This window comes from Salmo trutta, chromosome 21, assembly GCF_901001165.1.
Source record: "Salmo trutta chromosome 21, fSalTru1.1, whole genome shotgun sequence".
NCBI lineage: Eukaryota > Metazoa > Chordata > Actinopteri > Salmoniformes > Salmonidae > Salmo > Salmo trutta.
In genome coordinates, this window is record NC_042977.1 from 26,822,169 (window position 1) to 26,849,094 (window position 26,926).

The 26,926-nt window shown below is 42.9% G+C and overlaps 1 protein-coding gene across 1 annotated transcript; it reads left to right on the forward strand.

The window, feature by feature from the left end:
- The first annotated feature begins 653 nt into the window (after positions 1-653).
- On the forward strand, positions 654-26,824 carry LOC115157069 (uncharacterized). Its single transcript, XM_029704971.1, has 9 exons — positions 654-682; positions 1,098-1,162; positions 2,364-2,545; positions 21,366-21,499; positions 22,582-22,671; positions 24,222-24,357; positions 24,685-24,818; positions 25,092-25,294; positions 25,649-26,824. The coding sequence occupies exons 2-9, from the start codon at positions 1,098-1,100 to the stop codon at positions 26,694-26,696; spliced, it is 1,992 nt and encodes a 663-aa protein (XP_029560831.1). The 5' UTR covers positions 654-682; the 3' UTR covers positions 26,697-26,824.
- Positions 26,825-26,926: the final 102 nt, after the last annotated feature.

Here is a 26,926-nt window from a genome sequence, read left to right on the forward strand (position 1 = left end):
TCTATCTCCGTTAGTACATTCTTGGGCTACAGTAGCACATCCAATGACAATTTTGACATATATATTCCAGAAAAATTGGCTACTCACCCTGTATTTAATTCGGTGTCTCGTACCTTTCTCTACATAAGAAAGTGAAGTTACATTTTAATTTTATGTGAGAACATGAAAATGTTGGCTATTATCCTTCCGGAAAATTGCTGCGGCTCTTTCCATTCCTCTCCCTTTCCAAACGTCAAAATGAATGCTAATGGTGGACATAACCTACATTAATACTATTTCGTTTTGTAAATGAACTTATGCAAATATGAAATAATATCCATAATAAGAGACCCTCGCTCACTGGCTCAGGCTCTGAGAAGTGCGAAACTGCCTATGGGTCCCAGTCCTGAAGAGCATCCCGGAGAGTTGCGTGCGAAGGGCATGCCAGGTCATTGGGATGAATCCGCCACCTGAAATAGCCTACGTGGAATTTAACGCCACCCAATCGGGTATATAACATCAACCACATCCCTGACAAGAAGACCGCCGACTGATAATGCACATTTACTGAGAGCTGTATTGTATGCAATAGTTTAGTTTAAAAAAAAAAAACTTTATTCACAAATTGTACATTTACGGGGCTCTAGACGGCTGATGACTGCCTATTAACTTTGATTTGCAAATTGATTGGAACAGCCTTTAGGTGAGTTGTTACATTTGAATACAATATGTAAGCTAGTAGATGTGTTCATTTCACTATTTTATCAGCAAAGGTAATTTCACTTGAATCGATGGTTTACTATGCCTGCGCTTAGGCTACTACGCATTACACTTTTCCACGCTATTATGCCATTGGTCCCGGAATGTAAACAAAGGTACGCAGGTTGATGCGGGTATTGTGAAATAACTGGATGCTAAATTCGTTTTTTCATTGTGGCACAACTTGCCGTTGTTTATTGTGATAGATGAATGAATAAATATTAAACACTAATCAGTATTGTAGCTTGAAGGGGACTTGTAGAATTATATTTTAATTGTCGACCTCTTTATCGTAATATGCCCTTTGTGTAAGTGTTGTCTTCGTGAGACCGGTAATGCATTCATGTTAATTGACTCAGATGATGATTCCACCTGGGGACTGCTTATATGCCGGGAGGAAGAGAAGGAAGCCTATCCAAAAACGGTTGAGTACCACTACCAGATATTGTCACTTATGTATTGAATGTTTTATTTTATTTGATAAATTAAATCATCATTGACCTATCTTATCAAGCTATATCATTGGAATAATGCAACCATCTATTTCTCATCTGTTGCACACTACTGATCATGAATGAATGATTCTTATTGACATGTGCAAAAGTGACTTGTTCCATTCAATAATATATATTTTTTAAACGTATTTATCTAGGCAAGTCAGTTAAGAACAAATTGTTATTTCCAATGATGGCCTAGCAGAAGGCGAAAGGCCTCCTGTGGGGATGGGGGCTGGGATTAAAACATATATAATATAAATATAGGACATAACACACATCACAACGAGAGATACCACAACACTACATAAAGAGAGACCTAAGACGAAGACATGGCATGGCAGCAACACATGACAACACAATAGTAGTCATGAGTTCTTAGAATCAACCTATTTGATTTTAGTAGTTCATCTCACATGAAATGCATACCTGTTGATTACATGTGCAAACTAAAATATATTCTACAGTGACAACCTTGTTCATAGTCTGGCATTGATAGATATTCCACACATTTGTAAATTAATGGACCAAAATAATTTATGTTCAAACATAAGCTACAATTTAAACAGAGCATCAAACCCAAAAGCATTCATTGTTATATTGTGTTTATTTCCAAGGGTATTTGGTTACACTTTGAATTGTGGTGCTAATACCATGTATTTACATTGTTATTACATTGGCGAGTAAGATTTGGTACAGTACACCTGTTATACCAGTTTATTTGATATAGTTCATGTTCAACTGTGAGCATTTGTCTCTTCAGCATTATCCTGTTGAAGGACCTGCAAGCTACAGAGATTTTCCATCTTCATTATTTTGTCATTATTGTTTTGTTTACTTTTTACTCAAGGAATTTACAGTTTCTCAGACCCCACAGACCATCCCTGACCTTTCTCAAAATATCCCCTTAGACATGATACAGGTTCCAATAACAATTGATTAATATACCAGAGGAGACCAAATGGGATTGAAATGTCATTAATGCATACTTGCTTATTGAATAAACCAGTCATCATTGGGGCAGTAGCACTGTATTTTTGGCCTCAGGAGATTGATCTAATACTTCATAGATTGTTACTTTTTCATAACATCAATTAACCTTGCTAAATTATTTGGCTCTATATCCGACAGAAAACAGACAGCGGCCAGCCAGAAGACCAACCCGTCTAAGAGGCACCGTGACCGTCTGAATACAGAGCTAGACCGGCTGGCCAGTCTCCTACCCCTCACCCCAGACATCATCTCCAAACTGGACAAGCTCTCAGTGCTGCGTCTCAGCGTCAGCTACCTCCGGGTCAAAAGCTTCTTTCAAGGTACGGACAGCACAGCGTCCCCATGTGGTGCAGTTGCACCCTATACAGTCTCTCGTGACAGCAGTTACACCTTATCGTGACAGCGAGCATGTGGGATTTGCCCCTGAACGCTAAGATTACAACCTATAGTGTAGTATGAAAATGATTTATTTTTACTGCAGGATCTGTTGTATATTAGATGTCACACTATATGGTGCACTAGTATACATTCTATATCATATGCATACAGTACTGTGCAATTCATTATCACATCCTTACAAAGTTCATTTGTTTTTATAATGAAAATATTGGTTTATACACTTGAGTTGCATCACATCCACTGTGCTGCCACACTTATTTTACCCTAGTGCTGCTTCCCTGCCATGAAGCTATAATTCAGTTAACATTATTAATGAGAACATTTAGACAACATTTTAGACAACATTGAGACAGCTGAAAGAATGTTATTTATCATACATGGATCAAAGTAGAAGGGTGGTATGAATCATCGAGCTGGGTGTAACACATTCAGACAGCTAGATAGATAAGAGCTGAAGTTTCTGAAGTAGTGCTGAACTAGGTTCATCATGTGCTCTACTGTTTATCTCATGGACCGCTACAGCAGGCAAGACATCACAAGCCTATTGATGTTTTCACCACGCACACTCCTACCTCTCTCCTACTTTTCTACGTATTTGACAAGGTTTATTACATTGAGAAAATGAAAATGGAAAACATGACCAAACAGATATTTTACCCATGCATGCATGACACCACTGTGGCACCCTTGATCATTCAACCAGTTTGTAATGGATATACATGCCTTGTAGCCTATATGAACTATTGCAATATACTTATTTATATGTTGGTTAAATGTACCTTATTTTTTTCTGTGTCATTTCCAGTCCTTTCTGTAATTAAATATGGTAGGTCAAGGTGGTGTTGCAACAAGTGTTAACTTAATTTGATTATCTGATTCACAACAGGTTTTGACTCAAATGGACACATGTCAAATGAGGTGTCAGCCATCAGCTATTTATGTCTTCTTTGCAATATACTGTACATCTTTATAGCTTTGAATTGCATCAAAGGCAAAGCTCAAACTGGAGGTAGCTTACCTGTTTTGAATAACGAAAAGGATAGATATGCTATCTAATGAAGGAAATGAGTAGCTCTGCTCTTTTCACAAATATCAGTAGCTACAAACTTAAAGTAATTGTATTGTCCAATTGAAATCTCCCATCTACAGTTACAGCACAACAGAAAACAAATATTAAAGCATTTTCCTTCATTAGGGATGTAATGGGCTTGTCTCTTTCTGTGGGTATCTTTGCATGAATAGTCTCACGTCAATAATTGCGTAGATTGGCACTGCACGACGAAAGGTGTGAGTGGCAGACCCCAAACCACCAAATATTTTGGTCCAACAAGGGCAAGCTGAGAGCACAGCATGCAGCAGAGCGAAATCCTTTGTTGTCCCAACACTATTGTTGGACTGTTGTCGGGCACAATTACACTCAAATTTGATCACCCAGAACTTAACTCCCCGAGTTGATCACCAAGTCTGATTTTATGACCCCTGGATAAGACTAAACGAAGCACTACAAATATTGGTTAAGATTTGACCCTCAAACACAAGAATATATTCCAGTTTCAACAGGTGGTTGTTTTTTATAGGTTTTCAACACCCTACAAACCTTCAAGTTTAGAGCAGATGTTATTTACAGCTACAGGCAATGAGACAATGAGACAATGCTGTAGCTGTTACACCACTAACACAGGATGTGTGCCAGAACTGTGGTTTTCTTGTTTTTCAGTCATCTCTCATTTTGTGTGCTATTTGCTAAGTACATTTGTGAATAATCTGATGACGTATCTCATTCAGCTGACACAGTGTATGAGTAAGGAGGATCGATGCTGTTCTTTTAAAGGATACTGTATAAGGATATTTTATAAACTGGCTGGTTTGAGCCCTGACTGCTGATTGGCTGACAGCCGTGGTATATCAGACCGTATTCCACGGGAATGATGAAACATTTATTTTTATTGCTCAAATTACTTTAGTAACCAGTTTATAATAGCAATAAGGCACCTCTGGGGTTTGTGTTATATGGCTTATTGCTTATTGCTTATTGCTTAAATATATGCAATTTAGCAGACACTTTGATCCAAAGCGACTTAGTCATGTGTGCATACATTTTTATGTATGGGTGTTCCCAGCGGGAATCGTTGTAAGTCCCATGCTCTTCCGACATAGCCACACAGGAGCATAATAACGCTGTAAACCCCTATGGCCTTATGAATGGGTGTGCAGTACAAGTTGTGCCATGTACTGTTCCTCCTTTTTGTCAGCAGCTGTGGTTCCCCTTGCCAGGTTCCGTTCATCAGGCCCATTTAGATATCACGCACTCTTGTACGGTCTTCACTGCTGATCGCAATAAGCTCACAGAGTGGTTAATAGGATTGAGGCATGCACTTCACTTCATTGCATTGAGCTCAATTATAAAAGGGCAGGTAAAGTGATGGGGTGGCAGGTAGCCTAGCGGTTAAGAGCATTGGGCCAGTAACCGAAAGGTCACTGGTTTGAATCCCTGAGCATGGGATGTGCCCTTGCGCATGGCACCTTAACATAAATGCTCCTGTAAGTCGTTCCGGATAAGAGCACCTGCTAAATGACTAAAACTTCAATATAAAACGATAGAACTAATACAAACTACACGGCTCACTATGGTTTGAGGTATGTGTCCTTGCAGGTAGGATCACAGTGTCAATGGTAAATAATACCATGGTTCTGAAACTGCCTGTTGCACATTCATCATGAAAAGGCTTCTCTTTGAAGTGATCAGACAAGAATAGGATGTGATGTATTCATAAGAATCCCCAAAAGTCCATAAAAATCATGTCATTTTCCATGCTGCCTGTTCCTAAAGTGTTACCTGAAGCTTAATGTGTGCTGAGCGTCTTGTCAGCGCCAGCTAACTTGCCTGTTTGATTTCTATGAGCCGACATGACAGTGTATTTCTGTGGAATACAGAGTAACGGGGGAAAAGATCATGAAAGATATTAGGAAGCTGTGATGTGCTCCAGCACATGAGGGAGTAATTGTGCACTAGTGAAAGTGTCAGGGAAGGCATAGTCAGATCAGAGAGTTAATGAATGCTCCACTTTCTCCCGAGTGCATCGCGTGACTGCTCCCTGGCAAGGCCCGGGGCCGCCCTCAGGGCTCATTGTAATGCACAAGAAAGAAAGGTATGTATCAAGTGCACTATGCCACAATGTTGGGTTTTATAGATCAGCTTTGCTTGGTCGGAATCTTGACTTCACATGACATGAGGAGGATGCTGTGTGTGAATATGAATGCTGGATTTCAAATGTGATTATTTTCTGATTTTGTTTATGATCTATCACGTATTGTAAACACAATTTGAATTGGTTATAATCAAATCAAATAATAGTTATATACTGTACCTAAAATGTTGAATCAGAGCCGACTTTCAGGGAATTATATCCCAGATGTGGCCAAATTAAGTAATTAAAATGAAGCTAATCCGAGCTAATGTATTTGAGGCGCTGCCAGGTGAGTGGATTTGACCACGTGAAAGCAAGAGAGGTAGACTGGGTAATCGTCCATAACCTTTAAATGCTCTTCTGGAAACACACTGTATGTACAGAGTGATTGTCTTCATAGGGAAATGCAGAAAAGGTTCTAGGTTTGATTTAATGACATTGAGAGTGATGAGTGACAAAGGTTTTGAAATGTTATACAGTTGGTACAAAGAGAGGCAAATTATGATGTACCAATGAGAAAGCATTACTTTAATGTGAAACCTTTTGGTGTAAGTATTGTAAATTCTTTGAATTGTGCTGTTTCACAGTGCAGTCTGGCTACAGTTCCATATTTCCCATTCCAGTTACATGCAGTGTTTATCATCAAGGGGCTAAAATGGACACAGGTAACAGAAGAGGTCTTGAGTTCTCCCATCTCCATGTTTACTGGGTGCTTTGAGTATAATTTTGAAATTGTCCCTCGGAGGGCAGAGTGTTACACTGCTGTTCGGCAGCTGCAAAACCTTCTCTGGCAGATTTCCTTCAGCTTGCGTGCAGAACGGGGAAATTCCAGTTCCCCCTTGTTTCTAGTCATCATGTTTGAATAGACTGTTTTTCAATAAGGTTCAGAAACATTCCTTCCAATGGATCCAAGCAATTAACTCCTGATTCTAATACGGGCCAGGATCATTTACAATCAGATAGATTTTCTCAAATCCCGTTTGTTATTACACTTAATCCAGAAAGCTATTGTTCCCTTCATTTGTTTTTAGAAAAAGGGTACAATTAATTTAGCTTGTTCTGTTTGTACCACATCATAATTACTATCATTAAAAAACGATTGATATCATTCTTTACAGATGTCATATGATATCATATAGTATGTACAGTATGTTTGATCCAGTGAATGTCTTTTTTGTATGCTTACTGCTTTTCACTGATATTCAGTCACCAGATTATCGGTTAAAGTGTTCAATCAGCTCAAAGGCGACATTCACGGAGCGAAAATATATACTGATTTATCTGCACGCAATAGCGTGAGGTAGTGACCCCAATATGTCATAAGGCAGGGGAACTACTCTTGGTCTTATTGCACAGAGACTGCAGTGCTAACTGATTTGGCACAAGCCCTTTTTGTCTAAACTGTGATTTTTAACGTGACATCAGATCATAAAAAACATTCCATCAACTTCATCTCTAATCACACTCTTTTAAAAAGCATTTTCACCAGTGATATTGTGATGCATTTTGGCATGATAACAATGACAGCTGCAAGACAACAAATGTGTTAATGGGGTCCCGTGTGGCTCAGTTGGTAGAGCATGGTGTTTGCAACGCCAGGGTTGTGGGTTCGTTTCCCACGGGGGACCAGTACGGAGAAAAAAAATGTATGAAATGTATGCATTCACTACTGTAAGTCGCTCTGGATAAGAGCGTCTGCGAAATGACTAAAATGTAAATGTAAAATGTTCATGGAAACAGACAAATAGACAAATGTTCAAAAGTGAAGATGACAGGGGTTGATCATCTGTAATAGCATACAGTAGTAGCATACATTACCATCTTCAGGGCTTCTAGTGCTACAACGGACATGCTTTTCTACAACAACAAATCCAACTGCTCTTCGGACTAGTCACTCTGCCACTTGTCACTTCATATAAAACACTATTGACTCAAGAACGTAATCTCTGATCCCCCCCACAAAGGCTATTGTCACAATTATTTTCATGTGAACTCGCACTCCAAGCTTTGTCTATAGCAGCACCGTCGTTGATCATCAATTCACTAGACACGATCTCATGGCACAACATAGCTAGCACACACAGCCCTGGTCACGCAGGTCCATAAGAAAAGACAGACTGTTTATTAATGATCCCCCCTCTCTTTTAATCTAGGGGTTAGAACTAAGATGATAGCTAAACCTTTCACCAGCTCTGGCGCCCTCGTGAGACAGACGCACAATTGCTTCCATCAGCTTGAGTGTCACTTTGGCCTGTAACCTAATTGGTGTTGGAAGAGCTACCATTACTAGGGATACGTTGTCCATCTGCAGACTGCAGGACAGCACCATATGTATAGACGTGAACAAACCCCTCAAAACCGAAAGATAAGATCTTGGACTGGGGATTAGTGGTCTAAAGAGGGTTTAGGCAGTAACAATTGAGTTGAATTAATTTGTTAATGAAGCTTTTAAATTAGGCAGGCATATTATTTCATAGGATGTAGTTTCAACATGGCTGTGAAAGTAAGTAGTCTTATTTAGATTTCAGATTTCGCTCCTCAAGTAACTTTACTGATGTTTATATAGGCTACTCTTTATTTTTGAGATTTGTTTATTAATTTAACCTTTTATTTAACTAGCCAAGTCAGTTAAGAACAAATTCTTATTTACAATGACGGCCAAATCCTAACCCGGATGACGCTGGGCCAATTGTGCACCACCCTATGGGACTCCAAATCAATGTTGTGGTACAGCCTGGAATTGAACCAGGGTCTGTAGTGACGCCTCTAGCACTGAGATGCAGTGCCTTAGACCGCTGCGCCACTTTTCTTGAGATTCCCAGTGATTTATCCTCTCCTCTGCAGCTTATTTATCCTATCCTCTGCACCTTACACTGACCCTCTGAAGACTTGCATTACTGTAGTAGCTACTCACAGTAATGTCAATCAGCAAGGGTGAAATGTTGCAGGTTGACGTTTATTGGGATGAGTCTAGTCCTTTAGGCAGAACTGAGTGATTTCCGCTATATGGGCCAGCTGCAAAGTCAAAATTGAATATGTTGTAAAAATGAAGGAAAAAAAATGTAAGGTTATGTTTAGGTTTAAAATCAGATATTATGACTTTGTGTCTGTGCCAGCTAGTGACCACTGCAGAGCTGCCTCCAGAACAAGATTCATGACGAAAGACACTAACCTACAAATCAGTCCTAGAAATAAAAACCTCCTCCCTGCCTCTCATCCAGTTCACCTCACAAAACCCAGTGAAAAAAAATACAAGTATGAGAGGTGAAAATGTTTGCTCTTAGAGCAATTGAGGAGGAAAACCGCACCGTGTTAGTAACAGTAGAGCCCTCCTGAAACAGGTAAGTACTGTAACTGCTTATGACTGAGGAAGGACTTTTAGCCTCTTAGGAAATCGGCACACTGTCTCTTTAAGAGGCTCTTCGTGTAGTAGTGGTGTAGTTAAGCTCACCAGCCGAGCTGTTGCGTGACTGCAGCAGACTGGGTTCTGACCTCAGAAACGGTTATGAAAACGATCTGTAGATCAGTGCAACGAGTAGAAGACCAGCTCTGCAGAAATGAGCGACCCTTATTGCCTTTACAGCACTACAGAGAGACCAGGACATATGTTTTTACAGATGTTAAGATTGATTCACATACCCAGTCTAGAGGTGGTATGGAGCAGGAAGCTCCATTGACTTCAATGTGAGTTATTATACTGTACCTTCCCTAAAAGCTTTCTATGACATTTATAGCGTAGTTAAGTCAGAGTTTAGAAGGTTGATATATTTATTTGGTGTCCTTGATGTCATCATTTCGTATACGTATTACCCCTCCATAGCCACCCAGACCTTTGTGCTTTGTGTAGTACTGCTGTATACATGCTCCAAGCCAATGAAATTAAAGAATTAAAGGCTCTGGTCTGAATGCATTAGTCATGGCATTGCTTATGCTTGGCAGCTGCATATTCCTCTTGTCTCATTCACTTCTCTACCTCATTACTCTACTGGCAGATGTGTTTTAGAGAGAAATGCTTGTGGGTAATTGTTATTAGCCTACATTTGCTGGTTTGTATGACAATCTTTTGAGATAAATCTTGCTGTTTTATACTTACAACTGGGTCTGACAAGACAGTGTGACAAGGTCAATTGAATGGTATTAGTCAATATGGGGAGGGAGAAACCCTGTGTATTCTGCACCAGGATCAGGGAACTCCCGTTGTATATGGGACACCACTCTGACATGTTTGCAAAGGTAGCCCCATTACCACCAGACAAAATGGTGATTAGGCACAGTATCTGTATTGGCTGGCAATGACAATGAAAGGTACACATTGCTACAGTATATTAGTAGAACACTGCTTCTATGGTATTATGTAAAGGGTTGTTTATTCTACATGGACCTGTTCCTACATTTGGAAGTTAGCAAAACACTTAGTTTAGAATATCTACATAAATTCAGCAATTGCATTTTGCTCATATTAATCTGTAGGCTATTGACCTATTCAAAGATCATTTGCTGTCATTTGATTGCTGTTTTGTTTCATATTGTGTTTGATTGTTGCGTTGCTGTAATCAGGGCACCCTTGTGAGTAAGACCCTGGTATCAATGAGAGTGTCAAATTTGGTTAACACAAAATGTAATGGCTTTTTTGCTGCGTGTGGCCTATTTGATCAAATAGATGTTTCATAATGCTTAAGTTGTTACAAGCGTACTGATATGCCCTCTCATTGGCTAGAATGGCCCCACCTGATCTTGCCTCCTCCCGGTATAGCTAGGGCTTTTTAGTCTCAAACGCCCGTGACTGTTGAATGCATTGGGGGCGATGAAACAACAGAGCCCTACTCAATGAAGGGACGCAAAGTGGAGCTTGGCAAAGGGGGGCATGATTTGTTGACATTATTGTAATCCAAACCCATCCTTAATTTACTCGTTGTGACGCACTGAGATTCCAAACTCTGTTTTAGACAATATTTTATTTATACTTTTTAGTCAATTTTGATACTAGAATAAAGGTTTCTGACTCAAATCGATGCCACATAAGCCATTTTCAAGAGATTAGTTGGTTTCAGAGGCAGTCGCTCTTTAAAGGTCAGTGGGTTTATGTTGGATTTGATTAAATGCCCAGTGCAGTCAACAATGTGATTTTCCTGTGATTTATATACACTGGGTGTACAAAACATTAGGAACACCTACTATTTCTACGACATAAATTGATTAGGTGAAAGCTATGATCTCTTAGTGATATCACCTGTTAAATCCACTTCAATCAGTTTAGATGAAGGGAAGGAGACCGGTTAAATAAGGATTTTTAAGCCTTGAGACAATTTAGACATGGATTGTGTATGTGTGCCATTCAGAGGGTGAAGGGGCAAGACAAAAAATGTTTGTGCCTTTGAACGGGATTTGGTAGTAGGTGCCAGGTGTACCAGTTTTTGTGTCAAGAAATGCAACACTGCTGTTTTTTTTTCACTCAACAGAGGTTGGAATAATATTGTGAAAATTATGATAAAGCCCTTTTAGATAAGAGCTGTTTGAAAAGACTGCCTGAAATTATAGCCTGTTTGGGTGGGATGGAGATTTGGCCTGCCTGGTGACATCACCAGTTAGTTCAGTTTTCCCCTCCCCACTCAGACCACTCCCAGACAGTCCAAACAAAATTGCTTTAGAAACTATTTTAGTTTATTTTTGACAATTTTAATTGAAAACAATCACAGTAAGGTACTTACCCAGGAATTATTTAATGTTGAGGTAAAAACTGCTGCATTGGACCTTTAATGCAAGGTGGGACAAACACATTCTACTCCAAACACATTCTACGCTTTTTTTGTGTGCTCAGTTTTATTTTGCATGCAGGCAACCATACAGAACATCACATAAACCAAGATTGGTATTAAGATTATTTTCGGCTCTTCTTTATGACTCCCATGATGTCACTTGGCTTTTATGCAATCTGCTCTATGGCTAAATTGCTGTCTCTCAAACATAAAACCTATAACAATGGCATTATAAATAGTTAATGGAACAACTACGAGGGCCTGCTGGCCTGGAATTCTGAAGACTGATTTGGAAAGTGGAATGGAATTGAGGGTATATAATTTGGGTAATTCTACTCATAGTTGGTTGGCTATAGCTCAAAATCTGATTACATAAGCAAATGAGATCACTAATAGTTCCAAAACCCACAAAGGCATTATTTTGGGAGTAGGTGTCCGTTGCTCTCCTTGACTCATTGTCAGTGGATTAAAATGATTGCCTTGAATCCAGAATTGAGAGTTTTTTCCCCCTTCAAAGTAATGCATTTAATAAATAAAGATCTTTAGGGTTACGGTATATTTTGGAGTGTTATACATTTTCATAAACAATGTGGGATGGCAGTATCAAATGTATGTGAACCGGAGAATATCTACACAAATAAATATTGTCCAGTTGAAGGCTACGGTGGGAAACTGAGGTTTGAGTTTCAGCTTTGATTTAGGCTACAGAGTCATGATGGTCAATGTTAGTCCAATCACCATGGTTCCTGAGATTGGTTTGTAATTCTCATGTTTTTAATATTACAAAAATATGTTTTATAAAAAGATCATGAACCAGAGTATTTGGCAGTGTTGTCATTCCATTCCCGCCGACACTATTTCCCCTGCATAAACACACATCTGGTTGTAAATGTAACGTTGACTGTCTGTCAGGGGAGTGTCTGGGTTTGATTAGCATGTATTTTCCCATCAATAACAGCCCAGCAGTGTATCCCAGGGAGAGAGAGGGTTGGTCCTTTTCAATACATTCTTTACTAAAACAAAAGATAAAGATCAAGTTTTGTAGCTTTCATGCTGTAGGTATATCTGTCATGTCAGAGTCGGACAGCTGTTGCATCAGGCCAGATACAGTATATGAGAAAGGAATGTGTGTCACGGCTGTTCGAAGGACCAAAATGCAGCGTGTTCGTAGTTCCACATAATTCGTTAAACGTGAAACTGAATGCAATACACTTAAATACTTGAAAACACAAAAACAACAAACCGTGATGCAGAGAGGACAACACACTACTCAGAAGATAATAACACATAAACAACAATGAGAAAAAGCCCTACTTAAATATGATCTCTAATCAGAGGCAATGAGGATCAGCTGCCTCCAATTAGAGATCAACCCCAAACAATGCCAACATAGAAATAGAAAACATAGAACAACCCAAAACACCCCTGTCACACCCTGCCCTACTCTACTATAGAAAATGACATCTTACTAAGATCAGGACGTGACAGTACCCCCCTCCCCCCCAAAGGTGCAGACTCCGAATGCAAAAAAAAAAAAAAAAAAAACAACCATAAAACACAAAGGGAGGGTAGGGTGGGTGACTAATGTCTATTGCGGTGGCTCCGGGCGTAGTACCCCCACCACCCGCTGATCCCCCCGCTTTTGTATGTCCGGAGGAACCAGACCATGGATCATCGCCAGAGGCTTCGGACCGCCAACCGCCGCTGAAGACTCTGGGCTAAAGGCCGCCGCTGAAGACTCTGGGCTAAAGGTCGCCGCTGGGGGCTCTGGGCTGCGGACCGCCGCTGGGGGCTCTGGGCTGCGGACTGCCGCTGGGGGCTCTGGGCTGCGGACCGCCGCTGGGGGCTCTGGGCTGCGGACCGCCGCTGGGGGCTCTGGGCTGCGGACCGCCGCTGGGGGCTCTGGGCTGCGGACCGCCGCTGGGGGCTCTGGGTTGCGGACCGCCGCTGGGGGCTCCGGGTTGCGGACCGCCGCTGGGGGCTCCGGGCTGAGGACCGCCGCTGGGGGCTCCGGGCTGAGGAGCGTCGCTGGGGGCTCCGGGCTGAGGAGCGTCGCTGGGGGCTCCGGGCTGAGGAGCGTCGCTGGGGGCTCCGGGCTGAGGGCTCCGGGCTGAGGAGCGTCGCTGGGGGCTCCGGGCTGAGGAGCGTCGCTGGGGGCTCCGGGCTGAGGAGCGTCGCTGGGGGCTCCGGGCTGAGGAGCGTCGCTGGGGGCTCCGGGCTGAGGAGCGTCGCTGGGGGCTCCGGGCTGGGGAGCGTCGCTGGGGGCTCCGGGCTGGGGAGCGTCGCTGGGGGCTCCGGGCTGAGGAGCGTCGCTGGGGGATCCGGGCTGAGGAGCGTCGCTGGAGGTCCGATGCGTGGGACTGGCATAGGTGGCGCCAGACTGGTAACACGCACCTCAGGTCGAGTGCGGGGAGCAGGCACAGGACGTACTGGGCAATGGAGGCGCACTGGAGGGAGAGTGCGAGGAGCAGGAATCGGTCTCACCGGACTGGGGAGACGCACTAAGGGCCGAGTGCTCACAGCAGGCACTGGCTGTACTGGGTTATGGATGCGCACTGAAAGGAGTGTGCGAGGAGCAGGCACAGGACATACTGGACTATGGAGGTGCACTGGAGGGAGAGTGCGAGGAGCAGGTACAGGACGTACTGGGCCGCGGATGCGCACTGGAGGTCTGGAGCGTATGGCTTGCACAACCCACCCTGGCTGGATGCTCAACTCAGCTCGACAACTGCAGTGTGCTGGCACAGATTGCACCGGCCTGTGAATGCGCCCTGACAACACAGTGCGCATCACCGCACAACACGGTGCCTGCCCCGTCACTTGCTCTCCACAGTAAGCACGGGGAGTTGGCTCAGGTCTCCACCCTGACTCTGCCAAACTTCCCATGTGCCCCCCCCAAAAAAGTTTTTGTGAATGCCTCTCGTGCTTCCTTCGTTGCCTTGCCTGTTGATCTCGTCGCTGTACTTCCCTTGCTGCTTCCACCTGTTCCCGTGGGAGGCGATCCATTCCGGCCTGGATTTCCTCCCACGTCTAGGATCCTTTTCCCTCCAGTATGTCCTCCCATGTCCACGACTCCCACTGCTCCATTCCACGCTGCTTGGTCCTTTGTTGGTGGGTTATTCTGTCATGGATGTTCGAAGGAGCGGACCAAAATGCAGCGTGTTCGTAATTCCACATCATTTATTAAACGTGAAACTGAATGCAATACACTTAAATACTTGAAAATGCAAAAACAACAAACCATGACGCAGAGAGGACAACACACTACTCAAAAGATAATAACCCACAAACAACAATGAGAAAAACCCCTACTTAAATATGTTCTCTAATCAGAGGCAATGAGGATCAGCTGCCTCCAATTAGAGATCAACCCCAAACAATCCCAACATAGAAATAGAAAACTAGAACTTAAACATAGAAATAGAAAACATAGAACAACCCTAAACACCCCCTGTCACGCCCTGCCCTACTCTACTATAGAAAATGACATCTTACTTGGGTCAGGACGTGACAATGTGTATTTGGAACCAACCTTTTTCTGTGGGGAAAAATATTATTTTCAACCACAAATTCAGATATTGTTGAAATTAACAATGAACTATGCAACTCTTCAGTTCAGCGACATTACTTAGTGGTCCTCTTTGAGTATTTTTACAATAACCTGTAGGAATTTTATTTGACAGTTGCTGAACTGCCCTCACTATTACAACTACGGCTCTATAACTGAAAACATTCTTGTTATATTTTACTCTTTATTTAAAAATATGCAGCATTTGGATGTGCAGCATGCCCCTATAGTAACGAAGCTTGGTTTATGGAACTTTTGTTTTCATTTGTTCCGTGGCAATGCGTGAAGGAGCAGACATGTGCTTTCCTTTTAGACGACAGATTTAAAGATTCTCTCCACCGTGTTTTTCCAGTCAAGCACTGAAAGCTGCACTGGCTCCAGTCAGTGGATTGCGTGTAAATTACAGTATGTATATGTATGTGCTTTTGAGCCATTTTTATGCTGTGAAATTCTCCCCCTTTGGTGCACGGAAACACAGCACAGGCGTTGAGTGCCATGAGGGTGACAGATTAAAACGTCTGAACACTGTTGGGTCTGTCACACCGCAGGCTTTTAACCTGAAGTCTTCAGGCCTCATTGACCCTGTCAGGGCCTGTTGTGGAGTGATGCTGCACACCACAGAAACGTGTTGGGATGTTACTGAAAGAGAGCACGCTCAGAGCCAGGCGGGAGGAGAGCAGGAGCGGGAGCCGCCAGAACCTCCCTCACGCAACGCCTGGGATTCCGTGCAGGTGAAGGATTTACACAGCACGCTTTGGGAATCCCACAGCTTCACACTCTCTTCCCCTCCTTTTACCTCCTAATTCCCTGCTCTGTTATTTTCTGTTCCCCTCCCCATTCTTGATAGGAAGTATTTACTCAGCTGACACAAAACAGGTGAAATCACACCCACACATTCTTCTGTTTCTCTCACACTGGTACAGCAGAGGCAATAGTCATGCAATGATGTGGCTTGCTATCTCTTTTTTTTTCTTCACTCTCTATTTCTTTCCTCTTTGACTTATTCCCATAGAACAAAACACTTTTGAGTTTCCAAATCCTCTATTCTTATATCACCAGGTAGCTTTGAGTTATTCTGGGGTGTTGGCTCAGGTCAGCAATGACATAGTTGAAGCTAGTGGGGAGGGGTCCGTTGTGTGATGGTAGACAATAGGATTCCTCTGCTACTCAGCAAACTGCTCAGACAATCTTACAACCGCTTCAATGTTCATATATAAAGGATGGTATTGTTTTTCAGACACAGTCAACGTGTCACCAAGTCCTGGCACAGAAACTGTGGGATCCAAGCTTGCTTTTAACATCTTTAAATGGGTTGTTTGTATTCTCATATTTTCTAGTTTGACCTCAACAGTTTCACCATGTTAACATTCAGCTGAATTAAGTCCGGTCCACTAATAACAATTCCTTCATTTTTATGGTCTGTGGACAATTTACTTTGTCCTCTTTTGTTTCTGGTGAGAGTCTGCCAGTGTAGCAGCAGTGACCACCCCATGTCAATAGTCACCAGAGGGACATTTTGGCAACTAAGAGTACAACATCCAGCCATAGATATTGTACCTCTTAAGACTGTGTTAATATTGGAGCTTCCTAACACAAGTGCATCATTCGTTTTCCTGCTATTTCCTCCAAGGCAGCATCACATCAACATTAACATGGATGCTATTGCTAGCTACAGTCGTTTGACTTACAGTACCCCGCAAAGGTTTGGACACTCCTACTCATTCAAGGGTTTTTCTTTATTTTGTATTATTTTCTACATCGTAGAATAATAGTGACGACATCAAAACTATGAAATAACACATATGTAATCATGTAGTAACCAAAAAAGGGTTAAACAAATCAAAATATATTTTATATTTGAGATTCATCAAAGTAGCCACCCTTTGCCTTGATGACAACTTTGCACACTCTTGGCATGCTCTTAACCAGCTTCATGAGGTAGTCTGGAATGTATTTCAATTAACAGGTGTGCCTTGTTAAAAGTTAATTTGTGGAATTTGTTTCCTTCTTAATGCGTTTGAGGCAATCAGTTGTGTTGTGACAAGGTAGGGGTGGAATACAGAAGATAGCCATATTTGGTAAAATACAAAGTCCATATTATTGTAAGAACTGATCAAAAAAGCAAAGAGAAATGACAGTCCATCATTACTTTAAGACATGAAGGTCAGTCAATCCGGAACATTTCAAGAACTTTGACCATTTCTAAAAGTGCAGTCGCAAAAACCATCAAGCGTTATGATGAAACTGGCTCTCATGAGGACCACCACAGGAAAGGAAGACCCAGAGTTATCTCTGCTGCAGAGGGTAAGTTCATTAGCGTTACCAGCCTCAGAAATTGCAGCCCAAATAAATGCTTCACAGAGTTCAAGTAACAGACACATCTCAACATCAGCTGTTCAGAGGAGACTGCATGAATCAGGCCTTCATGGTCAAATTGCTGCAAAGAAACCACTGCTAAAGGACACCAATAATAAGAAGAGACTTGCTTGCGCCAATAAACATGAGCAATGGACATTAGACCAGTAGAAATCTGTCCTTTTGGTCTGATGAGTCCAAATTTGAGATTTTTGGTTCCAACCGCTGTGTCTTTGTGAGACGCAGAGTAGGTGAACGGATGATCTCTGCATATGTGGTTCCCACCATGAAGCATGGACGAGGTGGTGTGATGGTGTGGGGGTGCTTTGCTGTTGACACTGATTTATTTAGAATTCAAGGCACACTTCACCAGCATGGCTACTACATCATTCTGCAATGATACGCTATCCCATCTGGTTTGCACTTAATGGAGCTATCATTTGTTTTTCAACAGGACAATGACCCAACACATCTCCATGCTGTGTAAGGGCTATTTAACCAAGAAGGAGAGTGATGGAGTGCTGCATCAGATGACCTGGCCTCCACAATCACCCGACCTCAACCCAATTGAGATGGTTTGGGATGAGTTGGACCGCAGAGTGAAGGAAAAGCAGCCAACATGTGCACAGTATATGTGGGAACTCCTTCAATACTTTTGGAAAAGCATTCCAGGTGAAGCTGATTGAGAGAATGCCAAGAGTGTGCAAAGCTGTCATCAAGGCAAAGGGTGGCTACTTTGAAGAATCTCAAATATAAAATATATTTAGATTTGTTTAAGTAGGTGTTTCCAAACTTTTGATTGGAACTGTATATGTCACGCTATTCTGAAGTCCTAAGCAGTGGTTGCCTGCCCGTGCCCACTCCCCACAGCCTGGGAGTGTTGGACAGAACAGATGGAATGGCTGGTGATGTGAGTGGTGGTAGGTAATTGTTGGCTTGCCACTCGCCACTGCTTGACTCCATCTCCAGTCGGTCGTTCCTTCCCCTATACAGCTACACATCCCTTCTTCCCTCTCTCTCTCCCTCCTCCTCTAGCAGGTGTATGCCTTTGCCTCTGCCTGATTGCTGGGTGGGTGGGATGTTCTGTGGCCTTTAAGGTGATCTGTAGTGGTGGTGGATGCTGGGATCCATCCAGCAGCAACCCCACCCCTCCTACCCCAACCCCCACGCACCACTCCCAGATTCCCCCTTCAGGCTTGCGTGATGAAAGCTGCCGTTTGTATTGATGATGGTGAGCCAAACCTCCAACTAGAGCACGTGATAATGAAAACATGCCCTGGATTAGCGTGCCGATTCGCCCTGCAACCGATCCCATGAGGAATCCTTGCGATGAGTCAGATTTCCATGGACTGTGGAGGGAACATTCATTAGAAATACCGTGTCACAGGCAGACCGATGAAGTCAACTCTATCTGCTTGAATCACGCCATGAGACGAGCTATAGAGAGAATAAACTACGTGGAGTAGAGGGAATAGCATCCAGGCGATTCAATGTCACAGTCAATTTGGGTGTACTTTCAAAAGCTTCAGTCTCCTGATGAAGAGTGATTGGTGCTGTGATGTGGTTATGAACCAGAGCCACTTTAGTGGATTCCATTGTAAATACATCAGTGTATTAAGAACTAGCGAGCACACCATGTACTCTTCCGTTGATGGTAATAGGTCCATTTTGGGCATACCTAGTTAACTAGTATGGCTCCTCCATCTCATGTAACAATGCGTGTGTGTACCTTTGACAAAGATCACTCCCTCCATATGATCCATTTGATCATACTTATTGTATACAGTCACAAGCAGTGCTTAGTGTTCATCTCATACAAGCTACTGAATAAAACATCTAGAACAGATCCAGTAGATACTCATCACAAGCCTCTGAAGGAAGAGTACAGTAAACGTGATTAAAGAACGAAATGTCATCTGAATGATTTATGCCTTGCCCTTGCTGTGACTGTGAGGACAACAGAAGCAAATATGAATGACTCATTGTGTGTTTGAGGGCAAGTGTATTAAAGGAAGCTTGTGTTTACATTTCACTGGATCAGCTGTGATTGAGGCGTAATGATCATTGACTGTAACAATGGCACTTCTCCCATTGAGTTCCTGTGGTCAGTTCAAGCAGTTTGTCTGAATGTGGAAATGTCAAACCAGTGGTAATCTAACTAGACATATTGTGCAAACGATTTTCTCTTGTTTTCACTGGTTCTTCCAGATGAGGCTCAGATGCTTTGTACTGTATGTGGTATCATTATCTTAGGAAGGACAAAGATGTGTGTGCTCTTCATCATTGCCCTTATGTAAGTTGTGACCTCTTTGTTGTAAGTGAGCATTAACATCCATTGTGAGTGGGAATGATATTGAATGTGCTTTCTATGAAACATACCAAGTTGTCAGTAGTAATTCCCAGCAAAGCATATGCTGGCTGTTTCCGACCAATAGGGAATGGCTGGAAGAGGAGTTGTTGGCACGATTGCTATTAATACTATTCTGGGTTTTTTCATATCATCCCCGGAGGTGTGTGTGTCTGCCACCAAGCGTGTGTGTGTTAGCTCATGTTCGTGCATGTGTTTGTGGGTGTCTCCATTAGCTCACTCCTAAAAGTGGAAATAATACAATTGATAGAGTGCATTTCCATGTTATCCATGCTTTCACCAATGCAGTTGTCATGGCATGCAGTATAGACTGTTGATGCTAAAAGGTATATCAACTTAAGGACATGATGTTTGTACAATTCCATATGGAATAATGCCATGGATTTCCCGCAGTCTTAGTTATTACCTTGGCAGCGTATGTTTGTATGTGATACTATACATATAAATGTAACTGCATGCATTATTTATCCCATCTACTAGGTGTGTTGTTTCAGTTGCATTGTGGGCCTAATGTTTAAGCAGAGAATTCTGTGTAAGTTAGCTGTCATCAATATTTAACCGCTTTAGGTATTATGAAATTCTTTGTAGGCTAATGTAGCTTGCCATCTTACATGCAATGGCTTGAACAGGCGCCAGACCACCGTTAGGGATATGGAGGAGATTGACAGACGTTTTAGTTGCGTGACAGTGTCACCTCAGCCAGCCAGCTCCTACTCCCTCGCTTTTTCTCTCTCCCTCTCTCTCTCTATCCATTTCTCCCTTCCTCCCTCTGGTGATCCTGACTTGGATTTCCTGGTTTAGTCATGGAGGGGGCAGCCAGGGAGCCAGGAGGGTGGGAATACGCTAATAAGGTGGCTCGGGGCCAATTTCCCGCCCATTTTCCTCCCCGACCCCCTCGTGCCGCTGGTGAATATACTGTATCTTTGTGCTGTGAACACACAAAGGCTGTCAGACAGCAGGGACTCTCACACGCACTCTGGCCACCGTCACTTCTGCTCTGTGCTCTCCCTCCCTGGCCGACCGGAAGATGCCACAGCACAGGGAAGCAGCAGAGTCGACCAGGAGCAGGGGCAGCCTGGTACTGTTCTGCCTCTCTCTCCTCTGTGGTTCCCAGGGAGACAGGTGTAAACACTGCCTCTCTCTGGACACAGAATGTAGGAGCCACACACCATTTAATCATAGCTTGAAGAAAAAGGGAGATGGGAAATGATGCTGTAAAAAAGTTAAATACTTCATAAACTGAAAATATGAACCCTTTAGGAACATGTCACCACAGTGTGTGTGTGTACTGTACTGCCTCTCTCTCACTCTCTGTGTGTGCATCTTGCAGTAATGAGTTCATATCAGTATGAATTGAAATCTGAATTGTGAGAATTGTTCTTTTGGAATGGAGAATGTTACCTTTTAAATGTACCATAATCGACTGATTACTTATCATACACTCCACATCTACAGTAATAAACCTGTTAGTCCCTTGAAAGTTTTGTCTTTTTTTCTCTCATCCAGCCATCCAGGAGAAGCCATGCAGAAAGCACATCATGGAGCCACCTGTGAACCACCAAGATACCAGGAAAGAGAGCCTGTCCATGGGGACCCCGGGGACCAGCAGCAGCATGGTGGAGAGTGACCTCTTACTGGAGGTGAGACAGAGTGGAGCAGAAGGGTCAGGTTGTGGTTTGTCCCCCAGGAGATCACCGATGAGAGTACTGATATGGCTGGCAAACAGAAAGGAATGGGACATCGTAATCTTGTACCCAGTTGGTGAAAGACTAACTAAAGACTAACAAACCATAAATACAACATGCTCATTTAACAGAATTAAAAGCAGTCTGCCCTGACTGTGTTTTTTCTTAAAAGACACATTAAATAAAATTGTTGAATGAAAAAGGACACAAAGTTGAATTTAGCCACATTGATTATTTGAGGTTCAGAACATGTCTTGATGATATCGTGGCACAAAAGTGGAGCTGCTTGGATGATGAGTAAGACCAACCCTCAGCCCTCCCTGTCTCTGAATACCCCTCCTCCACAAACCTCCTCCCTCCCCGAACTCCTGCCCTCCCCTCCCACAATAGCGTGACACCAAAGCAGCCGACCATGATGCTGCTGAATGAAGATGGTGACACGGTTAGGTCAGTATCACACCAGAGAGTGGGAAAAGAGGGCCCAGCTGACCTGGGCTGACTTGAATTAGACCGGAGGTGACAGGGCCTGCCAAGGAGCAGGCCAGAGTCACGACAATGTCAAACACAACAGCTCCAGCACCAGCCAACACAGGGAAGTCAATGAGGAACTCTGTGTGTTGTTTCCTCCCGTTCTCCCCGTTTTTCTCTTCCAATCAGGAGGCATGAAGAGAAAATGTTGTATGTTTCATTCCGATATCCATTCATTATCGGAAATAGTGATGTTTTATCAAAAACATTTATCAACAAACTACTCATCAATCAAGTGCAACTGAAGTTCGTCCCCTGTGTGTTCTTAGTACATACATACAGTATGAATGACATTTATTATTTAAGTTTTAAGGCAAACAAAACGTTGACTTTGGTAATACTGAAAGTTTTGGAAAAGTATAAGAAATACAGAAGACAAATATACAGAACATTTTCTGATTCAATTAAGAGGTGATATCCTGAATTCATGCTCAGGTATTTAACATTACTGTTAATGCCGTTGTGTTGTGTATTAATTAACATATGGGCCTGCCTCTTGTCTCTTCTAGTCCCTGACTGGGTTTGCCTTGGTGGTGAGCACAGACGGGTTGATCTTCTACACCTCCACCTCCATTGTTGACTACTTGGGCTTTCATCAGGTATGCTAAAATCACACCTTGTATTCTCAAAGTCATGATAAATCAGAATTCACTTTGTTATTGAGGGTCAATGATCAATCAAGCTGTAATAAAGGTAGTTGAAATACAGTACCATTGTACAAGCCTTTCATAGAAAATGACATTCTGTGGAAACGTTATACAGCCTTGTAAACTGTTTAATAGTAAACCACCAACAAAAGAAAACAAAACAAAATGTACATAGAATTGTTTTTTAATACAAGGCCATGCCCTTTTAGTAATTAAATGAAACAAAACAGAAATCAAACTGTGGTTGTATAAAAGATTCATATGACCAACCATGTCAAAAGTTGAAAATAGCCAATTGCGTAGTTCACTGGAGTTTAACAACTCTTTTTTTGTTCTAGAAGCAAACAGAGTTGGAAATTTTCCATTTAATTTACTTTGCAAGTTTGTAACTGAATAGCTTTCTATTAGGCCTAATTAAAGCTGGGGTTTTAACATGGGAAGGAGACTAAAGAGACAGTTGATCGTTCATCTGATGGGAATTGAGATGGTGTTGCTGTGTGTTCAACAAACGGGGTGCTTCACTGGGCAAGTGTTCAAAGCGTTGCATGCAAAAGAAGCTGATATTATGGGAAGGTTGAATATTTTAGTGTTAGTCTGTCGTTTTATGAACAGAGGGTATAGCTGAGATTGAAAAAAGAGAGGAATTACGAGTGTGGGGTTGCAGGGTTTTTCATCAGGATAGTGTTGCGTCTGTCCTCATGCAAGCAGCTCTGGTGTCACGCAAAGCACAAACAAGGCAGTGAGGAGGGCCGCCCATCATCCCACCGACTGAGGAGAGGGGAGGCCGGTATCTATATTATACATGCAAACTGCAGGGAGTCATAACTCATTACTCACCGATTCAACTGTTGTCACCAATTACCCTGCTGTTATACACATTGTATACAAGTCATTACTTAATGCTTTCACTATTTACTCCTCAGTTTTATTGATTTAAGTCATAATTTATAGATCTTTGACTGGCAAACAGTTAAACAAAGCAGTTTGAAATGACTGAACGCACTCAGTAATGATGATAGCACAGTTACAAAATCTTTATACATTCTGACTTTCCATTTCACATCTAAGCTTTTCTTCTACAAAAACAATTATTTGGAAAAAAAGTTTATGCCATGTTTAGAATCAAGATCTCCCACATAGAGGGAGGGTTGCTGATTGAACCAAGTCAGTCACAGAAGGTCCTCCCTCCCTCCCACACCCTCCTGGTCAGCGGTGGGAAACTGAAAAACCAAAGCGTTAAGTTCTCAGTGGGCTCACTGCAGGCTGACACTTGCGGTGTCTGTCTAGAAACCTCCATGGCGTCTGACCATAGATGTGTTTCACCCGACCGTGACACAGGTTAAGTGGGGAGGTCAATGCGTTGACCAAACACAATGGACGGGTAACTGTGGGGTTTAATTGGTTGGAGGGCTGAATGTTTGATGACTCGTTTCTCCTCCGTTCCTCCACTGCTCCTCCCCTCTCCTCCCCGTCTCCTCCCCTCTGCCTCTTCTCCTCCGTAGACGGATGTGATGCACCAGAATGTTTTTGATTATATCCATGTGGAGGAGCGACAGGAGTTCAGAAGGCAACTCCACTGGGCCATGAACCCCGGGACCCAGGGGGCCTCCCTGGACCAGCACTCAGCCACAGGAACTGGTGTGTAGATCATTACTATCAACAGAACCTTTGTCACTCTGTGGAACTGCTAAAGGATGCAGGAAAGCCCCTCATCATCACATGCAACTTGTCATTTACATTAGTTTCCATTCATGACCATTTTGTAGAGGGACAAAGGGATTAGTACATTAGTTGCTGTATACAAGACACTGAAAGAAAGAAAGGATACTGTATTTTATTTGTAATTTGCAATACTATCTTAAAACCCCTCACTGTAATATTGGTGGTTAGAAGACCAAAACAAATTTAAAGTAGGGCATTTATTACATAGGTTGTACTAACAGAAATGCTGTGGCTGTCCTGTAGGTGATGACTTTGTGATGAGCAGTCTCTTCCACGCCCAGGAGCCTGATGGTGTTCCTCTAGAGCGCACCTCCTTCCTCACTCGCTGTTTCATTTCCCGTGTCCGTTGCTTGCTGGACAGCACCTCAGGCTTCCTGGTGAGTGAGTACCTCGGCTCACACAAGTACCTGACAATATCATTTTACAAACGGCATTAACCGTTATGCTCCACACAGTATGAAGTCAGTTCTGATTTGTGGGCGTTCTATTCAGTAATGTATGTGCACTTTCTCCTTAGGGGTCGAGGTTAGGTTACTGTTACTGTGAAGCACAAATACTGTGAAGATATCTGTTGACATAAAAAGGGCTTTATAGTTCACTTTGAATGATTGATTGATTGATTGATTAGTTGATTGATTAATGTTTGGCAGAGCATGCAGTTCCAGGGCAGCCTGAAGTTCCTGCAGGGCCAGAAGAAGAAGACAGACTCCGGGGAGCTGCTGCCCCCCCAGCTGGCCCTGTTCTGTGTGGCCGTGCCCCTCATGAAGCCCTCCATCACAGAGCTGAAGATGAAGAGCATGACGATCAGGAACAAGAATAAGGGCCCCGTCATCCCCACACCAGATAAGCACAGGTAAGCAGTACTGTGGGAGTGGTGAGCATGGGGAGAGCTGAGCAGTGAGCATTCTTTTTTAAATACTGTGTGTCTGTCTATGTCATGGTTTTACTAAACACTTTTTGAAGGAGCCAGCCATGTACACCCTTTAGTTTACAATCAATTTACAATTTAAGACACATGTTTATTACAGCATCAGTTTCAGAATCCAATCACTGGTAATGCTGAATTCAGGCAAATTACTACTTCATACTGTAAATGTACACAACTAGAAGATTTTATGATGCATAAATGACCATGGATATATTTTCCTTAGCCAGTTTCCTAAATAAGGGAATGCTCTCTGTAATCTCTTTGTTTGTGTTCCCACAGTGACAAAAGGCATCGCTCCACCAGAGGTTCATGTGACAGCAGTGACTTACTGCTTCTGAATTGGTCCAGCAGCTCAACCAGCGATCCCTGCCACTACACCCCATGGACACCCCTCTCCAAAGACGGCATCAGGTATAGGAACAATGGTTACTACACCCAGGAGGAGCCCATCAACTTCTGCCTGTCTTCCATGGGTGGTGGGCCCAAAGCTCAGAGCGTGAATCATCCATGGAACATCCGCACCGGGTCCACCATAAGAAAGGATCCCAGCAGCAGCTACATACCAGGCAGACAAAGCCAGTACAACAACCTGGGGAAGTCTGGAGCTTACAGGATGTCTCCAGGATATCATGCTAAAAGACAGGATGCCTCTCAGAACAAACTGTATGGAGGCCTCCACAGCCCAGAAGTGGAGAGCTTCTGTGAGGACGGCATGAAGGCAGACAACAACTACATTGGCGGCTATCTTGACTGTTACAATGGCATGGTGTTGCCTGAGACAGCCATAAAGACAGAGCAGGACTCTGACTCTGAGAACGGTTGCAACATCTACAGCATGCCCCACAATGGAGCCTGGGTGGGGAACGAGAAGCGCTACAGCATGGGCTACTCAGAAGAACCACAGGTGAAGTCAGAGGCTGACTACTACGACCAATACACCACCTGCCAAAGGAACAAGTCCAGCATGAGCCCAACGCTCAACGGATACCACAAATACTTATATCCAGTGGGGAGCAGGGCTCAGAAGGATCACAGGATACCTCACTCAGACCCTCTGTGTAGCAGTCAGGGAGCAAACTGTATGGACAGCAATGTATATGGGAATGGTACTGTGGAGCATAAAGGCTACATGCAGCAAGACAACAAACTGAACTACAAGTTCAGGAATCATCTGGTCCACTCTATAAAGAGGGAACCCATGGACTCACCTCCTTGGTCTGACAATGGACATGATATTAGCCAAATACCCCTGCAGAGAAATATGATTCACAACTGTGCATTGACTGATATTGTACACAAACCAAACCCATATATCTACATGCAATGAGGTCAATGGAAAATCTCATAAACCATCTGGGAGCCACCTTGCTTCTTTATTGTATTGATGCATAATATGGCAGGGTGGGTAGTTATTTATACTCAACTCAGGTAATCAACAGTGTTACAAAGCAAAAATATATGGAAGCAAGGAGAGGTGTTTTTATAAGGACTTTGTACATAAGACACACAAGATAAATATAACTTTTTTCAGATTTACAGTACCAGTCAAAAGTTTGG